This window comes from Falco punctatus, assembly GCF_963210335.1.
Source record: "Falco punctatus genome assembly, chromosome: Z".
Taxonomy (NCBI): Eukaryota; Metazoa; Chordata; class Aves; order Falconiformes; family Falconidae; genus Falco; species Falco punctatus.
Genome location: NC_137586.1, coordinates 65,253,422 through 65,275,625, shown reverse-complemented (window position 1 = coordinate 65,275,625; position 22,204 = coordinate 65,253,422). Strand labels below are relative to the sequence as shown.

General features: G+C 40.7%; 1 protein-coding gene across 1 annotated transcript in view; it reads left to right on the top strand.

Moving 5' to 3' along the window:
- The window catches only part of LOC308056151 (zinc finger protein 474-like), a gene marked incomplete at its 5' end in the record, with an annotated part of 33,475 nt that extends 11,538 nt beyond the window's left edge, over positions 1-21,937 (top strand). The window contains 6 exon segments of the mRNA XM_080371069.1: positions 5,945-6,038; positions 6,041-6,102; positions 6,106-6,127; positions 18,313-18,371; positions 18,373-18,390; positions 18,392-21,937. Coding sequence (XP_080227195.1) covers positions 5,945-6,038; positions 6,041-6,102; positions 6,106-6,127; positions 18,313-18,371; positions 18,373-18,390; positions 18,392-18,445 — 309 coding nt within the window. The 3' untranslated portion in view covers positions 18,446-21,937.
- Positions 21,938-22,204: the final 267 nt, after the last annotated feature.

Sequence of the window (22,204 nt, the reverse complement as noted above, 5' to 3'; positions counted from 1 at the left end):
GCTTAGAGTGTGGTTTGGCATTGAAAGTGACTCTGTAAAAATGTTGCCCTCTTGCACAACACATCTGTTCCCTGTGTGGATTCAGTCACATCTGCTGACTTGTTGAACAGTAATCTTATTACAACTTTTTACTCCTGTGAGCTCTGCAGAGCCAGAACGAAATGTGTTCAAATCTGTTCTTCCTCCTGTGTGAACAACAGGTTTCCTTATTTACTTCCAAGCAGTTACAATTCATAAGTTGCAGCAGAAATAATGAAGCTGTACAGCTTTCCGTTTGTAATTGACTCTGAAGGACTTTATTATTAATGATGACTTTCAGGAAGGGATGATGGATTTTACCTCTCAGAGGTCCTTGATTTTATTATTTTTAGAGCTGTCCTTTTGTACTGAGGTACACTTTAAGGGCAGAGATAGGAATGGAAAGAGTGAAAGAAATATTATGTGATCCCAGGGGCTGTTCAGGACGGGCAGACTGCTTCTATGAAGTAGTCAAAGGAAGTCTCTTTTCCACAGGTTTAAATTCTCTGCATGAGGGTCTCCACCTCCAGTTAAAAGTTTTGAAAGGTCCGTACATTGAAGGATGTTGAAAAGCACTAAGCTTACAGGAGTGCAGATTCACTATGGACAGGGACAAAGTCTGGGTCTACTCCACAGTCTTCATCTTTTTCCAGCATATGGTTGTAATTTTGCTCACCCTACCAGCTACTCAGCTACTTATTAAATCTGCTAAAAAATACCAATAGTGAAATGAAATGGCAATCTGCTTTGATGCCGGGAGGAAACCGTTTGGGGCAGTCCATGTTTCACTTAACAGATCTACCCACTGTGACTGAATTATTTAAGTACCTGTTTAAGGACCTGATTCAGCAAAACTTCTGAGGGAAGGAATAACTGAAAAAAACCCAACCCTTATATAAGTATATTTAAAAACTGTAATGCTACTGTCAAATTTATGCAATGAAAGATGTCCTAAATTAAAAGCCTGGATTATTCTCTTTTTAAAAATAAAGAACTGACTGATTTGGCAGTATGCCATGTGAAGGGCATTTTAACTTTACAACTGCAAGCACTTTTGCCTGCGCACCTCTGTCCTGGAGCTCTTTCTCCCTTAGCAAGTGTACAGTCAACTAGACCAGTAATATTACCGAAAACACTCAGTTTGGCATTAGATGTCTTTAGAGCTGGAGACTCAACAGCCTCTGCAAGCTATCTTTTCCACTAACTGTCCTCACTGTCAAAATCGATGAACACATCTGATTCAGCTATATCTGCCTGTGTAAAACAGACAACAGCCTGTGCTCTAAGAGGCTCTCAAGGATCACATCAGCTCAGAAATTCTGTTTTGGATTCTGCTGTGATACCCCAGACAATGAAATTGATGTTTGGAATTACTGAAACTCAGACTTGCACTAGAGAAGAGTGTGGGGTTTATTGTTTAATAGATCAAAATGTTTGCTACATGTAAGTGAGTATTAATGACTTGCTGTGGCTGTATGTGTCGCAGTTTTTTTGACAACAGATAACACTGATCCTAAAGTCCCATCAGATATGTCACTAGCGTCTGGTGCTGCCATCTGCTGTTTTCTTGTTATCGAGTTAACTGCCTAAAAATGAGATTTCCGTGATCTTCCTTTGTTGTATTGTAGTGCATTTTAACACAGCGTAAGTCTTGAAAACTTGTGTAACAACATGTTGATGCTGTGTCTCGCTCAAGCATAAAATCATTGAACCACTTGTTAAAATGAAAACTCCTCCAGATGCTGCGTAATTCTGATGAAGGTGGGAAGTCAATGATAAACTTTGTTTGCTTCAGTTGCAGCAGTTTTGAGCGTCATCTTAGGAGAATACTAACAAATGTATTTGCAAATATAGAAAGTTAGATGAGTCTGGACAGTGAATGGATGGTTTGAATGAATCTTATTGAATATTATCATGGGGAATGACTGAGCTTCCTGCCTTTCCGCTTTTACACAAATGCCATGTTCATTATAACAACATATTTCTTGTAAAAGATAGCACATCAGGAGTAAAATGTGATATTCCAGTGCTTCCAGTGGAGTAAAATCTTTAATTACCTGCATCATCTGGCAGAATTACCTTGCTGTGCAGGGAAATTTCGTACACAGGCATATGGCCAGTCCTAACGTTAGTCTGCTGCTTTGTCAGGGCAGTGGCTGAAAGCACTCCAGAAGGCTGTGAAATGTACCTTTGGATGGTCATGAAAGCCACACCACAGCTTATCCCTGTCCATTATGCAAAATGCCTCCTACTTTTCAGAAAGAAATGTGTGGAAAGGGCTGCTTTCATACAACACAATGCTGCTGTGAAGTCTTTCTACCAGTCTTTCCCTGAACCTCTTTTCCTTGGGCAAATCAAGCCTATGGCAAGAGCTTGGTCTAGAGCAGGAGGCCTCTTGTCCTGTCCTCTCATTAAAATACATGGATAATTAAACAAATAAGAAAGGTGAGGGTGTGTGCAGCCCTGGACGATAAATATTTATGGAGGGGAGTTTGAGAGTCTGTCTTACTGGGTGTACTTAAGAAGAAATTAAAAACTTTGCGTAGCATGGGAGCATTTGACCTCATGTAACACCATAACAGCAGCCTGGGGCTAACCTCAAGTAATGTCAGGTCTATTGAAAATACATAGTTGCATAGCCCTCTGAGCTAAATAACTTCATTCATGGTCACACAGACATATTTAGCAGTCTTGGAGAAAAAAGGAAATAGTGAGACACCAGAGGAAAGCCTAACTTAACTGCACTGTTAGGTATTTGTAGGTATTTTTATAATAACACATATCCTCAGGAACAGACCTGCCCTACAACCCTCTTTAAAAGTGAAAAACAAAGCAGTGAGCAGACAGCCTAGCCACTGGCCTTGTGAGTAGTTTGGGTTGGAAAATTGTGGTGATTCCAAAAATAGTTTAGTTTCAAACTGCAGGCCTCCAGATGTGACATTTGGGATAGGCACACTCTGAAGAGAGAAGAAAAAAAAAAATAAAGAAAAAGGATAAATATCATCAGCAATAGAAATTCCAAATAAAGCCCATCATACCTCAGATTCCACAGTTAAGCAACAAGAGGGCTGTTACTACCAATAGCAAGGATATTCTCCTTCAGCTTTTTAACATGTGTGCATTTTTAGACAAGTATTTGTGTATATAGTCTGATGTGTGGTGATGGTTCAAACTCACTACATTTCTGGAAAAAATAATTCCATCCTTAGAGTGATCTGATCCCTTTAATTTTAATTTTAAATTTTAATTTTAAAAATACAGTTTTTAATTGTAGATGTTACAAAACAGAGACATTTGTACTTAATAGATTTCTTAAACATTTTATTTTTCACCAAGTAGGATTCAGTTATGAATCAATTCTGATTGATAACTTTGGAAAACAGAATTATCTATTTAGCTGCAGGCCTGTTTTGCTCAGTCACCACTCGGGCAGGATCTGGAGGAAACACAGTACTGCCCGTTCAGTCTTGAGGTTTTCAGGTGAGGCTACCAAAAAGACCATCACAGAACTGTGGAAATGTATCCAGATTGCACTGGATAGAGATCACGAAATTTTATCTTGCACGTTTCTGGCAGTTGTTCAATTGTAGGACATCACAATGACTTTAGAACAAGTGTAATGGATTTGAATGAAACAGTCAGAGATAAAAGGCTATCTCCATTCACCAGGGAAATACTTCTAAGATGAAAATCTATTTGATTTTGACAACAATATTTCTGTGCATCTGTTAAATTTATTTTGTATATTTAATTTTTTAAGTGATTTTTTACCTCATAACAGGACTTCAAGTCTCCTTGAAGCTAAACTATTATACTGCCTCATATGGTGGAAAGGATTGTGGCAGTGAAGGCTAAGTAAGCATGATTTTCATTTGTACTAGCATTCCTTTTTCCTATTTTGGTAGTATAGAAAGAGTCTTTACAAACTGAATGCAAATCAAATTGCTCTTTCCTAGATTTCAGCCAATAAATAATCTATTTTACTGAATGGCAGGAACCTAGTTAATGAAAACTAAAGAGAAAAATGTGTTCCTGGTGGTTTTCTACACAGCATTTTTTTAGAGAATTGTAAAATGCTATAAGCATACCCATAACAAGGACGTACACTGAAATGAGTTCCCTGACCTCAAAAGTTTAGACTTTAGTGTCCTTATGTAAAGCACTCCAGAGCCTACAAAGAAACACACACTGCCTTCAGAAGACTCCGTATCTGTACACAGAGTCTTATCTCCAAATCAGACAAGGTCTAGCTCAAGAGCTGAAGTAAGAAAGTAAGAGAAAATTCATAATAAGAAATTAGAGGACCTTCTTAAAACAGCTGTTGCTATATTCAGCTATGAATAGGAAGAGAAGGTTATATATATATTTTATTTTTTGAAGTATATAAAATACCTTGTTAGTAAAGATAGCTAAGGAAATTCCATTCAAAAGTTAAAAGGATTAAAATGTCTTTTGAAAGACTGTCTTTGGATAAGTTATATTTCAATTCACTGTGAGAACTTTCCAGATGAAGTCCAACTTTTCCCAGCAAAAATACGCTTTGTAGGGTAGTATTTCTTCATGTAATTGAGTTTACATGTGTGATACAGGAAAGAAAGCTTATGCAGATTGCTCAGTAATGACATTTTCAGACTGTAGCGTACAGAAGAGCTGCCCAGAACTTCTTGAATACACTGATGGGCTGACAGAGAGAGTCATAAATACTGGAACAGGTTACGCCTTGTCTTACAGAGCAACAGAGGAAAAAATTAAATCCCCACCTCCCTTGTTTGAGTGAGGATGGCTTCCCATGTTTGGTCTGGCATGGTTGTCCCTCTACCTTTATGAGGGCAGGGAATAGCTCATCCTTTACTGGTATTCCACAGTCAGGAGTGCAGGAAGTGCTGGTAGTTGTGGGACCATCAGTGTGCCTCAAAATTCTGTCTCTGCAGTTCATTTTTACACTACTCCTGGAGCAGGGCTGGTACTGACACCACGCCTAGCCCAGGACATGCCTAAGGACACAGCCAAATCCATAATCTGCAATACCACAGTAATTATATATTTTTCAAGCTTAGAATATGTATTTGTGGGGTTTGAGGTCGAGGAATATTTTTCTTCTGTTAGCTGTTTTCCTCCAAGAACAAAAGCATATCTGCAATGCAGAAACAATGGCTTGCTTAGAGTCCAGTTCTGCCCTCGCTGCAGTCACTGGCAAAGTTCACACTGAGGCCTTCAGGACAACAAGCAACAGTTCCTATTTTGCCCCTCTATCTGGATATATCCTGGATCACTTTTAATCCTTCAAGGCCAAGAATTCTGCCAGCTAACTGATCAGTGGCAGAAGTAATGTGGGGTTAGGGACCACAATCACAAGCTTGAGACAGCTTCCCTCACTGTCCAGCTTAAAAGGGATGCTAAGGCTGGACACAGCACTTTTAACTGTGTTCTGCCTGGAGATAGTGTCTTTCTGCTAGTGTAGTAGATATCAGCAGTTCAGTGGAGGAAGCTTTTGTTGCTGCTTTCCGTGTTACTTCTGTTTGGTAGATAAAAAAGGGGCTTCAACATTTAAGATGGACACCATACTGCAGCAACCTGATCAAAGAGAGGACTTGTTTCTGCACGTGAGGACTCAGCATTTCCATGGACTTGATGGTGTGAAAAGAGCTAAAGTGCACATAGTATTAATTAAGTGACACACATGGATTTTCAGCGTAGTATCTGCAGAAGGAGCCTGCCTGTTCTAGGTGGCCAGTTAATGAGGCAATAGTTCTTACAGACTTCAAGACTGAATACAGACAAAATGAAACTGATAGAAACAGTTCCATTGATTTCACAGATATGAATTGGTTTCTTAATCTACATGATTGTTTCTATCCAAAGGTGTTCTGATTCAAAATTAATGTTGAAAACAATATTTGTTCTTCTTCACAATTGTTATTTGCAGGCACAAGTGACAAGATGGCCACCAGCAGTGATTTTTTACATATGTGGCCATGAGTATGGAACAAAATCTATTAGTATCCATGAGCCGCAATGCCTGAAAAATGGCACCAGGAGAATGACATGCTGCTACCCAAGCACTTGAGAATGCCAGAGCCCAAATAGTCTGAAGTCAGTCCCATACAAGGTAAACTACAGATAAAATGAGGAAATAGGAGGAAGAAAGTGGGAGGAAGGAAAAAAAAATATTTAAGCAGTAGCTTAATGTTTTGCAAGAATTTTCCCTCCATTTTATTCTGAAGAGAAGGTAGCCATCATGGCTTGTTTTAAGCTTCTGTTAAGTATCCTGTTCTCCTTTTGTGCTGCATCCATGAGAAGTAAGAGTAGTCATTACCTTGTGGGACAGGCCTCCTGGGACAGTCTTCTTCATGTATCAGTATGTTCCGAATCAAAACGCAAAAAGATTAGCAACTTGCTTCACAGCATCACTTTTGATTACTTTCAATGCTGTAAACAGGTGTGTTTTAAAATGAGAAAAAGCATTGAAGAACAATATGCAGACTTGACACATACAGTCATAAAAAAAATACCCTTCAGGCAAAATGGGGGTAGGTACTTCAGCTGGATTTTACACCTAAAGCAATGGTTATAAAAAAAGCCTGACACCAGCACTTAGCAGTAATAAACAGTGAGTGACCTCAAAAGTAGGAGTTCTGTGGTAAAATAAGGAATATAATACTACATGCATGGTAGAAAATGAGGAGTTTTTAAAATCTACCTATAACATATACTGCAGTTTCAAGGGTTTATTAAAATATATTTATAGATAAAAATGCAGTCTTTTCTGCAATGAACATCCTGCGGATGTTATTGTTCCTTTTTTATTTACAAGCCTTAGAAGCTTTCTTTGTGAAAGATTATAATACAAACACAATGGGAAAAAAATATATGTAGTACAACATAAACATTTATTTCTGCTAATTATGTGTGATTGTGCTGTGGGTTCTGTTTTGTAAGATGCCTTGATCGCACTTTTTCACATCAGTGGAAACTGCTGATGCCCAGCACACAACAGAGCTGGGCTCGCAGACGTATCCCAGGGGTGTGTGCTTACTGTAGGACCAAAAGAAAATCTCATCTGTGCTTTGCCTGAAAGCTGCTCCTAGGACCTCCCCATTCCCACATAAAGTTATTTCACAATTTCAGCTGGATCCTTGCCCCAGCCCTGCCAACTGGCCTGAGCTACTTTGTGCCAAGTTTGGACCACTTGCTCACAAGCAGTTAATTCACCCACTTTTTTTTATATATTCCCCATCATTTCCCACAGCTTCCACTTATGTCTGGAAAAGTAGACAAATTCTCCTACAATTCACTGTGAAACGAGTCATACATAGATCAGTTTACAGTAGTACAAAGAAATATGTCCCCAGAAGACACACACAGAAGAAAGCAGGATCACTAAGAACACTAACCAGCTGTTCAAAATAATAATTATCGCAGCTCAAATAAAATCAGATCAGGACTTGGTTAACAGATGCCAAGCAGCACAATTGAATCTGCAGTAAAAGATAGGTTCAAAAGACATTTTCATTGTATTTGCTCTTTTTGTTGTTAAGCTCTCTTTAATTATTACATGTTGTGTGGCAAAAAAGATGGAGAAAATGAGAATTCCATCTGAAAGAGGAGCATACAAAGGGACAAATTAGGTTATTTTGAAATGCACTATTCTTAATTTGAAGGAGTGGAAGCAGAAACACAACCACTCTTTGAGAGAACAATCCAGCAGAATGCTCCCAGATATGAATCAGAAAATTTTCCCATTTATGCAATGAGTCATATCAGGCACCATGCACCTCCTGTGAGGTGCGTGTGTGTGCTCACAGTTCCCCAGGGAACACTGACCTGCTTCCAGCATCTGTTCCTAAATGCCCGCTGATGCAAGCGTGATCAGCTCTGTAGCCTGAGCTAAAATTGTTGTTCCCCCTGCAGTTGCCTCATGCTCTTGGCCTTGAGAAAATCTCAGTGTTGTTCTTTTTCCGAAAGACTTACTCTCTATCATCTGGTAAATGCTATAACTGACCTAGAGACTGCATACACGTACTGCATGTCTCACAGTTTCTCAGCTTAGGGAGGAGGGACTACTCCTGTTGTTGAATGGAACAGGCAATGTTAAAAAAAAGGCTTAGAAATATTAGCTGCTTACATAAAACTTTTTATAACTTACATAAATCTTTTTCTGAAAACTCAAGTGTCACAGGAAGACAACCACTGCCCTGATTACACAGTGTTTTGTTTGTGGAATGCCTAAGACATGCCTGCAAGGAGAAAGTCATCTCTCTTTCTCTTTTTTTTATATTCCATAAACTTTGAAAAGTACAGAAAATACACATTCATTTCCTGCAAGCAAAAGGGATATTTGTCTCAGCCAAAAAAAAAAAAAACCACTACTTGGTTGCTCTTCTAACAAAAAGAACATTAGGAACAGGCATATTAAGAGATCTAAGGCTTATTGTGGTTATGTGAACCATTGGATATGAATCATATTAAAACTGTATGGGCTTTTAATGAAGAGCTCTATCATGTGGCAATGACAGAAACCATGGAATATTTTTAAATGCACAAATCCTTTTAAAAATCATCTGCTGTTAACAGTTCAAAGGAAAAACCAGGTTTTTTTGTCTTTTCCTGTATTGTCACACCTTTTGAGAAGGGCAAAGCAAATACAACTTCAAATCGAGCCATGTAGATTTGCATGCACTTCAAATGAAAACTCTTAAGATCTAAATCCAGGTATTAAGCAATCTACCTGGCCTTTTTGGAAATCAGTTTGAAACAACACTGTGTGAAAGTCCATTTCAAGAATAAAGTAAACAACATTTTTTTTTATATACTGAAAATCTTGAAAATACATCTAATGTGAGCATTTGAAGAATGCTCCTGGGCCTGCAGAGCAGTCACTCTTCCTGCAGTGGAAAATAACTGAGGGTAAGACTCAGTGTTCAGAGGACAATAGATGCATCAGTGCAATGACCTCACTGGAAACTGTGACTTAAAAGAACTGTAGGTTTTGTCTGTAAGGTTTTAGACTTACCTAAGCTTTATTCCACTTAGTGGCAAAACTTGCTTAGACTTCAACAAAAGGAAAATTGGCCCCCTCTCCAGAGCAGTACAAAGAGCATATTCTCAAGTGTGATATGCTTCCACTCATTGCCATAGCCAGATAACACATGCTCATTAAGCAGAACTTGAAGTAAAGCCAAAAAGTGAAATTTGCTGATAATAGTATGTATGCAAAGATGTTAATAATTAGCTGAGAATGCATATCATAATACACAGCATGATTTTTCTGTAGTCTTAATTTTTCTATACTCATGTTTTCTCTGTACTCTTACACAATACAGAATGATTCAGTTTGAAGTTAATTTAATTCAACCCCTGGGACAAAAAGCAGAGTCTTTTTTATATATTTTTTACTCTTTTGCTTCTTTCTTTTCCTTCTTTTTTATTTGCAAAAGCAATATGGTTTGGTTAAACTGAAAGGCTCAGTCAACAGGTATTTCCTGAAAATATTTTCCATAAAGAGTTGAATGTGGGTCTCCAGAATGAAACCTGATACTTTCTTTTTTTAATTTTCCAGCCAAAGGCTTCTATGATCTTGATTCTTTAAATGAGGCTGCCTGGACCAGCGCCCAGAACCAGCTAGTTCCATGTGATATTTGTGGGCGTACTTTTCTTCCAGACAGACTGATCATCCACCAGCAGTCCTGTAAACTGAAACCTGCAACGTGAAGTGGCTGTAAAGCTCATATGTGTGCATGCTCACACACGCACACTCACACTCACACACAAACACACACACTATGAGTGTGTGTGTGCATGAATACACACACATACAGCCATACCTTTCAGACAAACCATGACAGAAATAAAATCCAGCTGGACGGCCATAGGCATCAAAATTGTTAGTGTGTTGTTAGACCACGTGATTCAAAAGCCTCCAGAATAAAATCAGCAGTTGCCACTGTAGTGTAAGGTTAAATATAGTGATTTTTTAGCCCAGCAATAGCAAAAGTGCCTCCTCATTTCTGTTGTTCAGGTAGCAGTCACATTGAAACCACAGTTTGAGAGGGATGGCACAAGAATACTTGAAAGTAATGTTAACTGTCATCTTCCTTCTGCTGATGCTGTGTTCTGTTGGGTGCAGGAGAACCCAAGTGAAGAATCCTCCTAGGCTGCTTTCTGAATTGCTGTGATCTCTTCATCTCTATTGGTCAAATGTGGGATGTTTTTTTCACAGCCTTTCGGGTAAAGCTGTCTGGACCTTTGAAAGATGTTGGGCCTTCTGCATGCATTTCCTATTTTACATAGAACATTTGGGTTTTTATGTTCAGCAAAGGACAGAAAGAAATGAGCCATAGCTGCCAGGAGTCTTTCACTACAGAGATACCCAAAAGAATATCCTACAGGGATCCATCTTGTGTCTTGCTTTTCAACAGATCTGTGAGACTGGGAGAGATGGTATAGTGTCAGGTGCTCCCTCATCTGCAGGGACATTTGGCTACATGTCCCTTGCTCAGTGAATATATTCACCTACTGTTTCAGAAACTGAAGCTTCAGACAAGTCTTAGGAAATGAGGATTTCAATGAGGAGTAACTCATTGAATCTCAGGGGAAGCAGAGCCAGAGTGGTGTTGATCAGGAGAATTAATCCTTTGAAAATTTTGTTTCCCCTCTACTGAAGACTTGACTAGTTAGTACAAGGACCTCCAGCTGAACTTGACTAATCAGAGAAGCCAAGCAGCTCCTTTAATTTGCTGTTTTGAGGGGGGTTTTGTGTGCCTTTGTCCATCTTTGGCACAAGACTACTCTTTGACTCTCACTCAGAGCTTAAAACCATGGAGCACTCTAATGTTCACATCCTTGTGGGACAGTACAGCTCATGAAGCCCTTGACTGCTACAAGTGAAACATTCCTGTACAAAGGGATCCAGCCATGGGGTGGAAGTGGAGACTGTCTGGTTTTAGTAAGTAAACACTCCAAAAGAATCCTCTTCTTGGAGCATTTCTTGCTTAAGAATGATACTGACCTGTCACTGATTTATGTGGACTGATTTATCCCAGTTCAATAGACCAATCATGCCAGAAGTTTTATAAGTCAGAGGAGTACATTTTTGTCATGACCTTGGTAAAAGAAACTATATTTTTATGTCAAGCCAAAACAACCATAGTGTGTCAGATGGCTGGAATAAAGTACTGCCCTGCCCTCTGTGCCAAATGTTACCGTAACAAAGTGCCAGTATGGGCAAGAAGAGTATTATACACAAAAGCAGTGGGGAGGGTGTTTGAACATGCTGTTTTGAAAAATGCCATTATATTACGTAGCGGAATCAGTGCCAAAACACATCAGTGAATAGGTTAAACACGTGAAGGAAGTAATACTTTAACAAGGTACAGAAGAGAACACTTTTTATTATTACTTTACTTCCTCTGTAGTGTTTTATTAAGTAGTCAGTGAGATTTATTCAAAAGGTCTGACAAAATCCAACACAAGTGGTTAACCAGCAATACAGGCTTCCTGATGTCATGAAAGAAACTGTACCTCATATACGTTTTCACCTTCAGGCTTAAGGCCTAGAGCTGCCTGTTAGGTATTGTGTGACCTATGTGACTTTTCTCAGAGCATTCACACTTACTATTGTACTTGCAAATCAGATTAAGTGGATGTCTTCATACACACTAAAATAAAATAGGGGTACCAGCAACTTTTCCAGGCTATCAAGCTGTGTGATTTGTAGCATAAGTGAAATGAGAAGTAGTATCATTGTTCTGTTATTACATGAATGCTCCTGGCTCCAGCCCTGGCGGCTGTTAATTCAGGCTGGGAGGGATACCAGCATTCTTTGGTGAAAATAATTTCCAAAACAATCAATGGCACCTCAGGAGCCCTTTCATCTTCAGAATGAGAATTGTATTGTCTGAAGATAGGTATCTCCAGAAGTCAAAGGTTCAGTTTCCGTTCTACAGTGCAAAGCCGTGTAAACCCCTCAGATCTCTCCTTGTTGAGAGTCTACAATGTAAGGAGAGTGGCTGCTGGGGCTGGGCTGGTGCCATCCCTCTTCCTTTTGGCTAGGAGAAGGCATGTGGCTTGAGGAAAGAACAGGGGCACTGGTTTGTGATTGCTAGGCTGGCTCCTAGGAGCTGTTGGCAGGCAACATACACTGCAAGACCTTGGAAGCTGTTGTAATTCACATCAAGTGCTGGGCCACTGACAAGTGACTTGTCAGTTGGAGGATTACGGATGTCATTCAATCCCACCTTTGTGTCCCCTCTTCCTCTTCTTGGACCCCTCTTCCTTTTGCCAGACATGGTAAGCACTTTTTGACTACATCTGCCTCACTGGGTCATCAAGATTCATTACAAAGTCACTTCAAGAGCAGAAACATGTTTTAAAGAAACTAAGCTTTTGCAGAGTCAATGCAGTCCTTGACATTATTTTGCCCTGTCTTTTGGTGGGATTCAGATGTTAGAGTCCCTGTGTCATTCTGCAAGTAGGACTCGGAGTCCCAGTGATTTTGGATCTGTCAGAAATTTCAGCCAGAACAGGTTTTCTGTGTTTCATTGTCAGCTCTACTTTTGTCTATTTTTTATTTTCTGGATTATTATCCCAAAAATAAAATCTGCCTGATGGGCTGAGTGAAGTGTTTATAAACAACCACAGAAGTGCTGCTATTAACCGTACTTTGAGTGTGCTGTTGTGTCTTGCCCAGAAATACCACTATACAGGAGCTCCTGAAACCATAATCCTGAAGTACAGTTTCCACATCAGCCTTTGGGGGAGTCAAATGAGGATCTGGCAAATGAAGAGCTGCCTCTGCTTATAAGTGATTGCTGCTGAGTCTGAACTTACCATGGGGTCTGTGCAATGGTGAGCCTTGTCCCTCACAAAGGCCAGTCAGCACTGGGCTGTGAAGGCTGATAGTATGGCCAGAGCATGCAGGAGCTCAGCAGGAGGCAACAGCCCTCAGAAGGATCTCAGCAGCTGTAACATCCCCTCCTCTCCATAACATTGTGGGTAAAATGATTTTCAAAATATGCAGAAATATAAAAAGCACCAACATAAGAGTGCATATTGTCCCATTTCAAACACTGACTGGATATCAGTCACTCACATCTCCAGGTTACTCTGTCACAAGCTTTTCTGCTGAGCTCACCAGCCCTGGTGTTAGCTTGTGCCAGTGATGATGGTGAGTTCTGTGGGCAGATTTGTTCACTGGGAGAAACACTGATAGTGGCTTCATGATTTGCTCTCAGCAGAGTTTAAATGAAATCTTATGAGCATTTTTTGTCTTTGCTTGGCATTTATCATTCTGACTCTTTTGCAGAAGAGGAAAAGGAAATGAGAAATTGAGCTAATTTGATTCCTTTGTTTCTGTGCTTTAGTGATTTGTCATTTAACCTTATCTCATCCACTGCTGGCTCACGGTGATTTCCAGCTCAGTCCCATATTTCCTACTGGCACAACACATTTAAAGAGCTGAAAAATGTTTTCCTGTACTTCAAAAACAATGATATTCTATCTAGTTTGCCACAAATAGGCTGATAGCACCTAAAATATTCCTGGACAAAATACACAGAAAGTCAGAACATGGATTAACAAGCAGAGTTCAGTTACATTAAACAAATGAGCATCCACTTTCAGACCATAAATAAACTGTCTGAGTGATGTCTTAGTTCAGCCAGTTAAGCCTACCAGTTCTACTTTAAAAAATCAGACATTTTAAGAAAGCTATCCTGGAGACCACGGTCAAGCTAGATGAGTTTAACTGTAGACTTCAAAAACTGGACATTAATAGAAGAATCCATAACTGTAGATAAATATTATACGTAAAGTGGTTTAGTTTAGTGAGTTGAGAATGCCACAGTCCTTCAGTTACCATACAAGCTTCAAAAGGTCCCACAACTTCAAGAGCAGTAGCAAAAAATGCCTAGCAGGCCGTAACAAAACAGTTTAATGGACACTTTTTCTTAAAGACTACCAGCACTAAGAGACCACAGCTTGAGGAACAAAAAATATGTAAATGCAATGTCAGTTTCTACCTAGTTAGATGGTTAGAACCTACACAGATCTGTGAATTCTCTCTGCATGGCATAGACTTGGAAAATATGTAGCACTATATAGGCATTGTGTTTTCAGCACTGCTTTTTGACCACTGACAATTTTTATGCTTAAGCTTTAGCTCAGGATCTGTAAACACAAAATTTGATTCTGTTCCCACTGAAGCCAGGTCCCACGGTAGCATATGGGTACAGGATGGAGCCAGAAAAGCTAAGGAATCAATCAGATGTTGACATGTATATGCCTTGATCAAATAAGTTCCTGGGAGTTTTTATGATGGCACACAAGCTTGCTTGGGCTATGTATATTTAACAACTGAATTTCATAACTGAGAATTAAGTTTGGTTTTATTACCCATTTCTGGGAGCCTGTCCATGCAGAAGGATTTCTAGAGAGACTTTTATCTGAATCAGTATTTTCTTCAGGGCTCCTGTCTGCCCAGGTAGTTTGTTTAGCTTCACCATCAGTGGGACAGATTTCCTGAATTCTGTATTTCTGAACCATGTAAGCCAAAGTGGGTTTAAATGAGTCTGTTCTATCTGTAGAGATGCCATACTCAGCAGGACAGTAGGATCATGCAAAAGCAGAATTCAACATGGGCATGAGGTCCACTAGGAAACAAAACCTACAAGGCTGGAAAACCCTCAAAGAAGTTGCCTGGGGGACTCTACATTCTTGCATGCTGTTACTTGCTTGGTCCTTAATCAACATAATAATGGACATACTCAAAATATTATTGACTCTAGGGCACACAAAGGTTAGGGACTCATCCTGAATCTATATTTCTTAGAAAACTTCTGATATTTTCAGGTCAAAAAAAATTGTTACAATATACATATGCTTGAGAAGAAAGCCATTATTATAGAACTGGAAAAATCTACCTGACAAGTGAGACTTCAGGAACATAGACTATTTCAGTTTAAAAAAAAAAAAAAAAAAAAAAAAGATTAAGAAATGCCTCACTAATGGCCTGTACATATCCAGATTACAGAGCCTTATTTCCAGAAGAAAAGATTTAACAGTCTCCAGGGTAAGAATTCAATGCCAAACAAATGCAGAAATAGAAACCTGGAACTTTCGCACAGTGGCAGTTTACTGAGATTTGCAGTGGATTGTCTATGGCAGGATTTTTATGAATTGCTCATTATTTTTTTAGAAAAAAATTATGCATAGGTCTAATATGAATAAATTCAGGCCAGCCTTGTGTTACAGTATAGCCTGTGGAACACTGGACTAGAAGACTATTCCAGGTTATAATGAAATATAATAACTGACATATAATTTTCAGGACAAAACCCAGTTTGCAAAAGTCTAAGAAATATACTACAAGTAGCCAATGGTATCTCTGAATTAGGTAGTTAAGACTTCAAGGGCAGCAATTAAAAAGTAGAATCTGAAAGTTGCATTTCTTTAAAAAGTCTTTGCATCTTTACTAGCTCCATCTCTCCAAGAACGTACACCCCATCAAACATGGAAATAACAAGAGAAAACTGCTTCTGAAGGCAAAAGCAGTTAACCTGGGTAGGATTTGTACCTGGATGTGGAAGCTGAATCAGACTGCAAAATCAGGTTGGGATAAGAAGGTCTTCAAAGCAGCCATGAGAGAGATCTCTGGACACAAAATCTTGAGATACAGTCTCAAATGAAACATAAACTACCAGTCTGGTCAGAAAGAGGAGGCTAATTTCAAAACAAGTAAGTGCTTTCTATTACTTACTTTCTCTGGCATCTCAAGGGGAGAGAGATTTACCTAGGTTGGCTCGTGGGACTTGTAAATTTAAATGGTTAGGAAACTGGCTCTTTCAGGTTACTTTCACACATTTTTTTTGTAACCCATCCAATTCAAAAAAAGTTATACTTACTACTGTCTATTTATATCAGGTTTAAAGGCTGGAAAGATGTAAAAAAAGGGCACTGCCAGATGCAGCTTGTGATAAAAGCAGATTCCCAGGATGTCCTTTTCCAGGCTACTCCCTCTTTGCACAAGGGTAGGTTTGTTAGCATCTAGGAGTCAGGCAGGATATTTCAGGAGCAGGATTGGAGCACAGATTGTGGTGCCAAGGCCTTAGTGGTGATGCAGTCCATTGGGCAATGGGTAGTTATGAAAGAGAATGCCACTGGCCCCATGCAGCCCAAACTCAAGTGGGTACAAAAAAGTGGGTAAAAAAGCCACTATAGTCTTTCCTGTAGTTGGCTTCCTCCCTGCATCCCCTCCTCCCCCATTTAGCCTTATTTCATGCATTTGGACAGAGGTATTTTCTCCCAGTTCCTCTTGGAGAAGTTGTTTGTCAGTATATTGCCATGAGGTTGCAAAATATGTGCAGCGTGGAAGAACCAGAAGTCAGAAACATGGATCAAACTGCACACTCCATGTTACAAAGTGGTAAACTGGATGAACTCAAATAATACAGTAGAATCGCATGGAGGGGTTTTACTACATTAGTATGTAATATTTACATTATATCACTGGGAAGATAAGATTTAAAAAGAACAAAGAGCTTGAAAAACACAGTCATGGCTGTGAGAATAAAAGTTCAGTCTGTTCAGCTTATTGAAGGCTGATTGATCTGTCATGCATGCCCATATTTCAGCTCTGAATTTTTGAAAAACAAACCAAGTTCAAGGGTAGAAATGAACACTTACAGCCACAGAATTCCAGTTCTACACAGTTAACCTTGACATGCACAGGATCCTGGGCATGTTTTAGAAACTTGTTTCAGTAACATAGCTGACTAGATACTAGTTAGGTACAATTTCTGGAACATCTGATTTAGCAAAGTTACACTTCTGAAAAGACAAGGGTGGACAGCCAGACCTGCTTGACTCTTCTGAGACAGTCAGTGGAAAGTATCTGCAGGTCCTCTAGTGTTTTCCATACGTTATGGTCTGTGAAGCTAACCTGAATGCCAGAGAGACTAGCCCCAGCCCAGCTGGTAAAAATGCGACTGTGGTATGAGGTGGTCTGGGCAGGCAATTCATTTTCAGGGGAGGTAAGAGGCCTTTGTCCTTTACCTGTGAGTCTGTGGTCAAAGGAGACAGGTGCTTATATACCTCAAGAGATCCAGCTGTGTTTAAGTAGAGAAGTGTAAGCTGTCTGATGGAGTGAGCTGTTGGTTTCTGGAAAGACTTGTCACATTTTAGGAAGGAGCTGAAGATGGTCTGTGGGCTTGATGATAAGTAAGTGACAAGTATAATGTCAGTATTTTTAAGAGTGAAGAATGAAGGGAGCTCCTATCCAGTAGAGTTTACAGCAAGGATATATAGGTTATGGATGTCTTGAGATTTTTTTACTGGAACTAAGACAAGGTTTCTGGAGTCTTATGAGTTATAGTCTGATTTCTTCCTGACTGTGACCCTCTCAAATCTTGACACTCTGCTATTCTCTGTGTGCAAAGAAGGGGAGGTAGTAGCGTATGTCCTGAGGTCAGTGACTCCAGATCAGGAATGCTAGTGCTAACTTCCATGGCTGGGGTGCACACTAAACATCAGCACATTCCAGGCAAGCCTAAGGCTTCCACAGCACTCCAAAAAGCTGAAGGACAGGGACTTTCATCCTTATAGCTAGCACTTCTTTGTAACACAGTTCCAGTAATCCAGCCTGAGGTACAGGGAAAGATCAACTCATAGTTACCTGAAGCCAAAGTTTAACACAACACAGCCCTTATTCTGTTTTCTCTGCTTCTTGGGAGTTTCCTTAGTTCAGATTACAGCCTCCGTCTGTCTGTATCATACACATTTGAGTCTGGCCATTGTTTTCATTCCCAAAACCTGATTACAACACCTCTTCACAGATGGTTGTTTTGCTGGTGACTTGGTTGACTCACTTATGGGGTACATCTTCTTATTTTCAAATTTACTTTTAATCATGCATTTTCATTCATTTAAATAAAATTCCATGCAAAATTATGCACAGTAAAATTACACCAATACCACTAAAGAGTTTAAAACAACTACTTGAAATAGCTATAACTTGGCATCCAAAAGCTGCAGCACTATACCAGTAAGATTAACCAGCCCTTGCAGAACCATTTAGAGATCTTTTTTATCAACAAAATCAGCATGAAGGTATGTCAAAGCTTCACTCCCCTCATTAATGAAAACTATCATGAAAACCCATCTTAGCTGGTATTGGGAGTGGTGCTTTTCAATGCAGGCAAGATGTTTGTCATGAATAGAGTGGAGGAGGAAAAGGATGGCACTTGGTGAGAACAGAGTTCCAGTACATACCTACTGCTTTTCCACATTGTGGTTATGCAGATGTTTCTGATCAGTTCCACTTGGGCCAGTGGGGACATTTGGGAATTTCTGAGAGGAAGAGCTGTAACTGAAGCTGACCAACATGGCTATGCTACAGTCTGCGGCATTGCATTCAAATGTCCATCTTAGCTAATTTCAGCTTAGCAAGATCTGACCTTGAAAATGGTCTAATCTTGATGTTCCAAATAGGCTCATATATTTTGTTTGTAGGCAGATTTTGCAGCATGTGTGATATTCCTTGCTGTTAAGTTCAAGTTCTGAGCTGCGCCTGCCTGAGCTCCCTTAAAAATATCCCAGGTATGTCCACTCATATTGCATTTCTCAGTATACATCACCTTAAGTCTAGGAGCAATAGCAAGCTAGAACTCTCTGAAGAATGGCAAACATATATGTGAAACATTTCTTTCAACTATATGTTTAACCAGAAAAAACATAGTTAAACATTTATAAATTCTCTGACCTGAGGGGAAGCAAGGAAAAACAAAGCAGTTACACAAATGAAAGTAGAACATCTATCTTTAGGGTTGGATTTTTTGCCAGTTTTAGGCAGTTGTTTGTTTGTCCCTATTCAATGGCATAATGGTGAAGGGAGCAAAATCAGTTTAGGATAAAAAGGAGAACTGGACCATTTCTACAAGTTTGGTTTTAAGTTTCAAAGATATCTTTTCCCACATTATTTTTAGTTTCATCCAAAGAATTCTCAGATTCAAAAATCCCCCAAATATATTGCCTCCTTAGATTTAATTTGTTTCCTAAATGCTATTTTTTGTGTAAGAAATAATACTATTATTACAAAACATATGACACTTTAATGGCAAAGTCCCATATGCAGTGGTTTTCTACTAGTCCTCACTCTCATGATTTTTCTAAATTTAAAGAAAGTAAATATGTTCTGCAAGCACTTTGTTTGCTGCAAATTTGTAAGCAATTTTGGCCATCACTTATATCTACACCAAGTTTGCTGCATCATCTTGTACATGAGCTGCACTGCATAAAACAATACTACACAATAACTGCATTGACACAGAATGGTCAGGGTGGGAAGGGACCTCTGGAGGTCAACTAGCCCAACCCCCTGCTAAAGCAAGTGCACCTGGAGCAGGTTGCACAGGACCACGACCAGGCAGCTTTTGAATATCTCCAGAGAAGGAGACTCCACAGCCTCTCTGGGCAGCTTGTTCCAGTGGTCTGTCACCCTCAAAGTAAAAATATTCTTCCTCATGTTCAGGTGGAACTTCCTGTGCTGCAATTTGTGCCTGTTCCCCCTTGTTCTGTCACTGGGCACCACTGAAAAGAGACTGGACCCATATCCTCTTGACATTCACCCTTAAAATATTTGTAGATATTGATAAGGTCCTCTCTCAGTCTTCTCTTCTGCAGGCGAAACAGGCCCGGCTCTCTCAGCCTTTCCTCACAAGGGAGATGCTCCAGTCCCCTCATCATCTTTGTAACCCTCTGCTGGGCCCTCTCCAGCAGTTCCCTGTCTCCCTTGAAGTGGGGAGCCCAGAACTGGGCACAGCACTCCAGATGGGGCCTCACTAGGGCATTGGCCTTCTTGGCCACCAGGGCACACTGCTGGCCCATGGACACCTTGTTGCCCACCAGCACTCCCAGGTCCTTCTCCACAGAGCTGCCTTCCAGCAGGTCACCCCCAGCCTGTGCTGGTGCCTGGGGCTGTCCCTCCCCAGGGGCAGGACCCTGCACTTGCCTTTGCTGAACTCCATGAGGTCCCTCTGCCCCAGCTCTCCAGCCTGTCCAGGTCTCGCTGAATGGCAGCGCAGCCTCTGGTGCATCAGCCGCTCCTCCGGGTTCTGTATCATCAGCAGCTTGCTGAGGGTGTGCTCTGTCCCCTCATCCAGGTCACTGGTGAATGAGTTGAACAGGGCTGGACCCAGCACTGACCCCTGGGGAACACCACGAGCTACAGGCCCCCAGCCAGGCTCTGTGCTGCTGGTCACAGCCCCCTGAGCTCTGCCATTCAGCCAGTTCTCAATCCGCCGCCCTGTCCACTCACCCAACCCACACTGCCGGAGCTCACCTATGGGGATGTTATGGGAGACAGTGTCAAAGCCTTGCTGAGGTCAAGGCAGACAACATCCACTGCTCTCCCCTCATCTACCCAGCCAGCCATTCTATCACAGAAGGCTGTCAGGTTGGTCAGGCATGATTTCCCCTTGGTGAGTCCATGTTGACTACTCCTGATAACCTTCTTTTCCTCCCCATGCTTTGATATGACCCCCAGGATGAGCTGTTCCATCACCTTTCCAGGGATGGAGGTGAGGCAGACCAGCCTGCAGTTTCCTGGGAACTCCTTCCTGCCCTTTTTGAAGGCTGGAGTTGCACTGGCTTTCCTCCAGTCCTCAGGCACCACTCCTGTCCTCCATGACCTTTCAAAGGTGATGGATGGTGGCTCAGCAATACCTGCCAGCTGCCTCAGCATTCAGGGGTGCATCCCAGCAGGGTCCATGTGGGTGTCAAGTTTGCTTAAGTGATCTCCAACATGATCCTTCTTGACCAAGAGAAAGTCCACCTTTCTCTAGACTTCCTTTCTTGCCTCTAGGGTCTGGGAAACCTCAGGGCTGGCCTTGGCTGTAAACACTGAAGCAAAGAGGCCATTCAGTAACTCTACCTTCTCTGTGTCCTTCATCACTGGGGCACCCACCTCATTTAGCACCAGGCCCACATTTTCCCTTGTCATCCTTTTCCTGCTGATGTACTTGAAGAAGCTCTTCCTGTTTTCCTTGACATCCCATGCCACATTTAATTCCATGTGGACCTTAGCCTTCCTTGTCACATCCCTGCATACTCTGACAACGTTCCTGTGTTCCTCCCAAGTCGCCTGTCCCTCTTTCCACATCTGGCAAAGTTCATTCTTCTGTTTGAGCTTTGCCAGCAGCTCCTTGCTCATCCATGCAGGTCTCCTCCTGCCACTTTTGCTTGATTTCTTATAGGCATGCACTGATCTTGAGCTTGGAGGAAGTGACGCTGGAATTTTAGCCAGCTCTCTTGGACCCCCTGCCTTCCAGAGCCCTAACCCATGGGATTCCTCCAAGCAGGTCCTTGAAGAGATAAAATTATCTCCCCTGAAGCCCAGGGTTACAATGCTGCTTATTGCCCTGCCTCCTCCATGCAGGATCCTGAACTCCACCATCTCATGGTCACCACAGCCAAGGCTGCCCCCAGCCTTCATATCTGCAACTACTCCTTCTTTGTTTGACTTCTTCCTGATCAGATGATCTGTAGTAAACCCCCACAATAGTGTCACCTATGTTGAAACCGATAGAATTTTAGTGTAGCACACACAGCACTCTGCAATATTTGTACAATCACAGAAGTGACTGAAATATTCAGCATAGAGGAGGTGTCAATTATCCTAGAGAAAATATTCTAGTACTTGTTGTTACCTTATCTTTGCAGTATTAGATACTGCACTGTAGCAAGAACACCTTACTATTCAGTATGTTAAATATATTGTGTCCCTTCTTGTAAACAGATACTTTCACATGGGGCAAGAGTTGCTAAACATGGACCTTAAAAATGTATTTACTTACATTTTAACATAAAACAAATTGAAAATTTAATATATTTTGTGAAGAGGATTTGATGCTTGGGGATTAGCCCAAGTATAAAAAGAGTAAAAGAGTATAAATAGTATAAAAGAGAAGTAGTCTGTTGGAGCCATTAACACTGATGGTTTGGGGTTTCTGTGACTCTGTTCATTCAACTTTAAATGATTGCCCACTCTGTGCCTGCAAGAGGCATTCGAAAAACAACGCACATTTGTTGAAGACCTTGCTGATCTGCCTTTTTTGCTCGTGAATCGACAAAGCCCAGCAGGTGGCAATATAAGCACTTCTCGTAATTGGAAATCATTAAACTCATGCAGTCCAAT